This window comes from Alligator sinensis, unplaced genomic scaffold (genome assembly GCF_000455745.1).
Source record: "Alligator sinensis unplaced genomic scaffold, ASM45574v1 scaffold257_1, whole genome shotgun sequence".
Taxonomy (NCBI): domain Eukaryota; kingdom Metazoa; phylum Chordata; order Crocodylia; family Alligatoridae; genus Alligator; species Alligator sinensis.
In genome coordinates, this window is record NW_005842263.1 from 1,060,533 (window position 1) to 1,063,307 (window position 2,775).

The 2,775-nt window shown below is 38.7% G+C and overlaps 1 protein-coding gene across 1 annotated transcript in view; it reads left to right on the forward strand.

The window, feature by feature from the left end:
• The window catches only part of CENPW (centromere protein W), a 15,927-nt gene extending 15,270 nt beyond the window's left edge, over nucleotides 1–657 (forward strand). Inside the window, exon 3 of the mRNA XM_006027729.3 lies at nucleotides 410–657. Within this exon, the coding sequence (XP_006027791.1) occupies nucleotides 410–436 (27 nt within the window). The 3' untranslated portion in view covers nucleotides 437–657. The remainder of the gene's footprint in view (nucleotides 1–409) is intronic.
• The last annotated feature ends 2,118 nt before the right edge of the window (nucleotides 658–2,775 follow it).

The following is a 2,775-nucleotide window of genomic DNA, read 5'->3' on the forward strand; positions in this document are numbered from 1 at the left end:
AATTGCCTTTGCTTAACAAGGTTAACACTTAAATGGTCCTGACTGGCTTTGAAGTTCACTTTCGAATTTAAACTCCAAACCAAAGAATGTCCTTCCAAGGTACTAGACTCTTGACATAAAATTTAATAAGTAAGATCTTGCAAACAAAAAAATTAATCACAGTAGCACTACAAACACATATGACGGCTAAGACAGTACTGTAATGGAGTAAGCTCATTAAGGGATATAGCAAAAGATCTACTGATGCTTCTTAGTAGTATTTAGCAAACTTTTTTCTTTTAAGAAATTATGCTTCAGAAGATGCATTTTATTTCAAATATTTCTTTTTTGGTATAAATTTATCAGTGATTATATTGTTTAAATTGCCCTGAGTATATGAATAATGATAAATATATTTTCTCTTTTTCAGATTACTTTGAAGAAGAGCCGAGGCTAGAAAATCAAGAACTCTCTAATCCTACTTGCTCTTATGCACTTTTATTAATTTCAGTTATTGTAGACAAACTCCTTGGATACTGTAAATATACATAATTTTGTTGGTGTAGCTATACCAAATGCAGCTTACCTATTATGGATCTGATTCTTTTTTAATGAAAAATTTTGAATCTTATGTGACCCTGTTTATACAAGATATCCCATGAGGTTAAAAAAAAAAAATTGCAGTGACAATTTTTATTAATTTGCTGCTATTCTATGTATAAATTTTCTGAAGTGCCTGATTTCTTTCACTGACAAATTAGAATCATAGGATCATCGGGTCCAGCCCCCTGCATGAGCAGGAAAGACATCTGAGGTCAGGTGACCCCAGCCAGGTGTCTGTCCAGTCTTGTCTTGGAAGACCTCTAGGGTATATGATTGCAACACCTCTTGGGGGAGGTTGTTCCATAGTCTGGACACCTTAATTGTGAAGAAGAAATTGAGGGGGCGAGGGAAGATGATATAATTTCCATTCTGTTTTTTACTGTAGTTCCATGCCTCATCAGAATTTGTTCCCTTCCTATTATTTTAAGCTTGAGAGTCCTATTAAGGAGGACTATACAATGAATTCTAGCTCAAATTGAATCCGGTATACATTCTATTTTATGGCAAAGCTCTTGAAACATAAACAACTGGAAACTTTCTCTTATATTTTTGGAGATCAGATACAGAGCTCCCTCCCACTCTCCCTATATTCATGCTCTAACTTTTCCCAGGGTGCTGCATTTGGTAAGTTGGTGGTTTGGTCTTAATTCAGTTCCCTATGGACAGGTGCACATCATAAAAACAACTGGAATAATTGCCATTCTAGAAATTAGATGCACTAGGGTAGCAAGGATACTTGTATGCTTTATTCTCCAGAGATTGTCCTATTCCTTGGTTGAATCTGTGTGCACAGGCATGTATTCTATTTCCATAATATGTGCAATTTCAATTTCAAGTGTTTTTAATCTGGTACCTTTTAAAAGTTTAAAAAAATAGACTTGTATCTCACTGTTTAGTATAATAACACTTTTTGTGGTTTATGTAACACTAGTTAACAATGCTTTCTGTGTGTATATTAGTTAACTGTTTTACTGAAAGAATAAAATGAAGGATTGTTGTACAATGATCAGTTTTGAGCTGCCTAATTCAACTGGTACGTTAATGAGAGTTGAAGTATTCCAAGGAAAGCAAACAGGAAATGTATCAAATAAAAACATTGTGATCTATATAGTTTAAGAAAACTGCAACGTCAAAATTTAAATATAAATGAGTTACTGTATTTTTAAAATTCTGCCACCTATTACAATATGGCAAAATAACCCCTCTTTAGGATTGTGTATTGAATTTAAATGCACAGAAAAAAGAGAGATTAATTATCTTGGTCCTAGATATGTCGTCTTCTTCTCTAATCCCTTGGCTCTGTTCAGTGTGCTTTTATGGTTGCCAGTGCTGGTCACCAGTGTTCCCTCTAAGCTGTGTGGCCACGCAGGCGCACTCATGCTGCACTGCCAGGCCCGCCTGCGTGCGGCCATGCAGCTTAAGGGTAACGCTGCTGGTCACCTTGGTTGACCCTCTCTCAATCCTCTTTGGACCTGAGAAGGGAAGAGAGCAGAGTACATCCCCTGTAGCATGTAGCTCAATAAATGTCTTCAGGATTCTTGGATTTAATAACCTGAGCTTTTGGGGTAAAAGCCCCTAGATCAGGGTTCCCAAAGTTTTTATGCTGCAGCCTTGCAAACCATGGCCTAGAAGTGACTGTGGCCTGGCAAACCACAGCCCAGCAGTCACAGCCAACCCTGGACAGATTTTCCAGCTGGAAGACACGTAAAGATACTGCCACCTCCCAAGTGGGGTCTGGGCCAAAACCTGCTCTGCTGCAGGCCCTGCGAAAGCAGCCATAGCCTCTCCGCCCGGCTCTGGAGGGCCACGGTTTGCTGGTCTGCGGCCACTTCTGGTCTGGCAACCAACCCTCTGCGGCCTGGCACTGGGCTGTCGCCCGGGGATTGAGAATCCCTGCACTAGATAGTTCTTAAAAGGCTGAAGGGAAAGTACTGGTGCTGGATATTCCTATCTTTTGTTCCCCTGCTTACTCTCTGATTGGAAACATTGTGGAGAGTTCCCTTTTAAAGAAGGAAATTTACCTACCTTTAATCCTTTCTTGAAGGTATCTTTAAAAAAAAAAAAAAAAAAAAAGTCTTGAGCCAGCCACCTGCCCTTAATTGTTTGGAAGGATATTTCAGAGTGGCTATTTTGTTTATCTCTTAGAATATATTTTGGTCATTTTATCCTTTTAATTGGCTCTTCTGGGAGTTC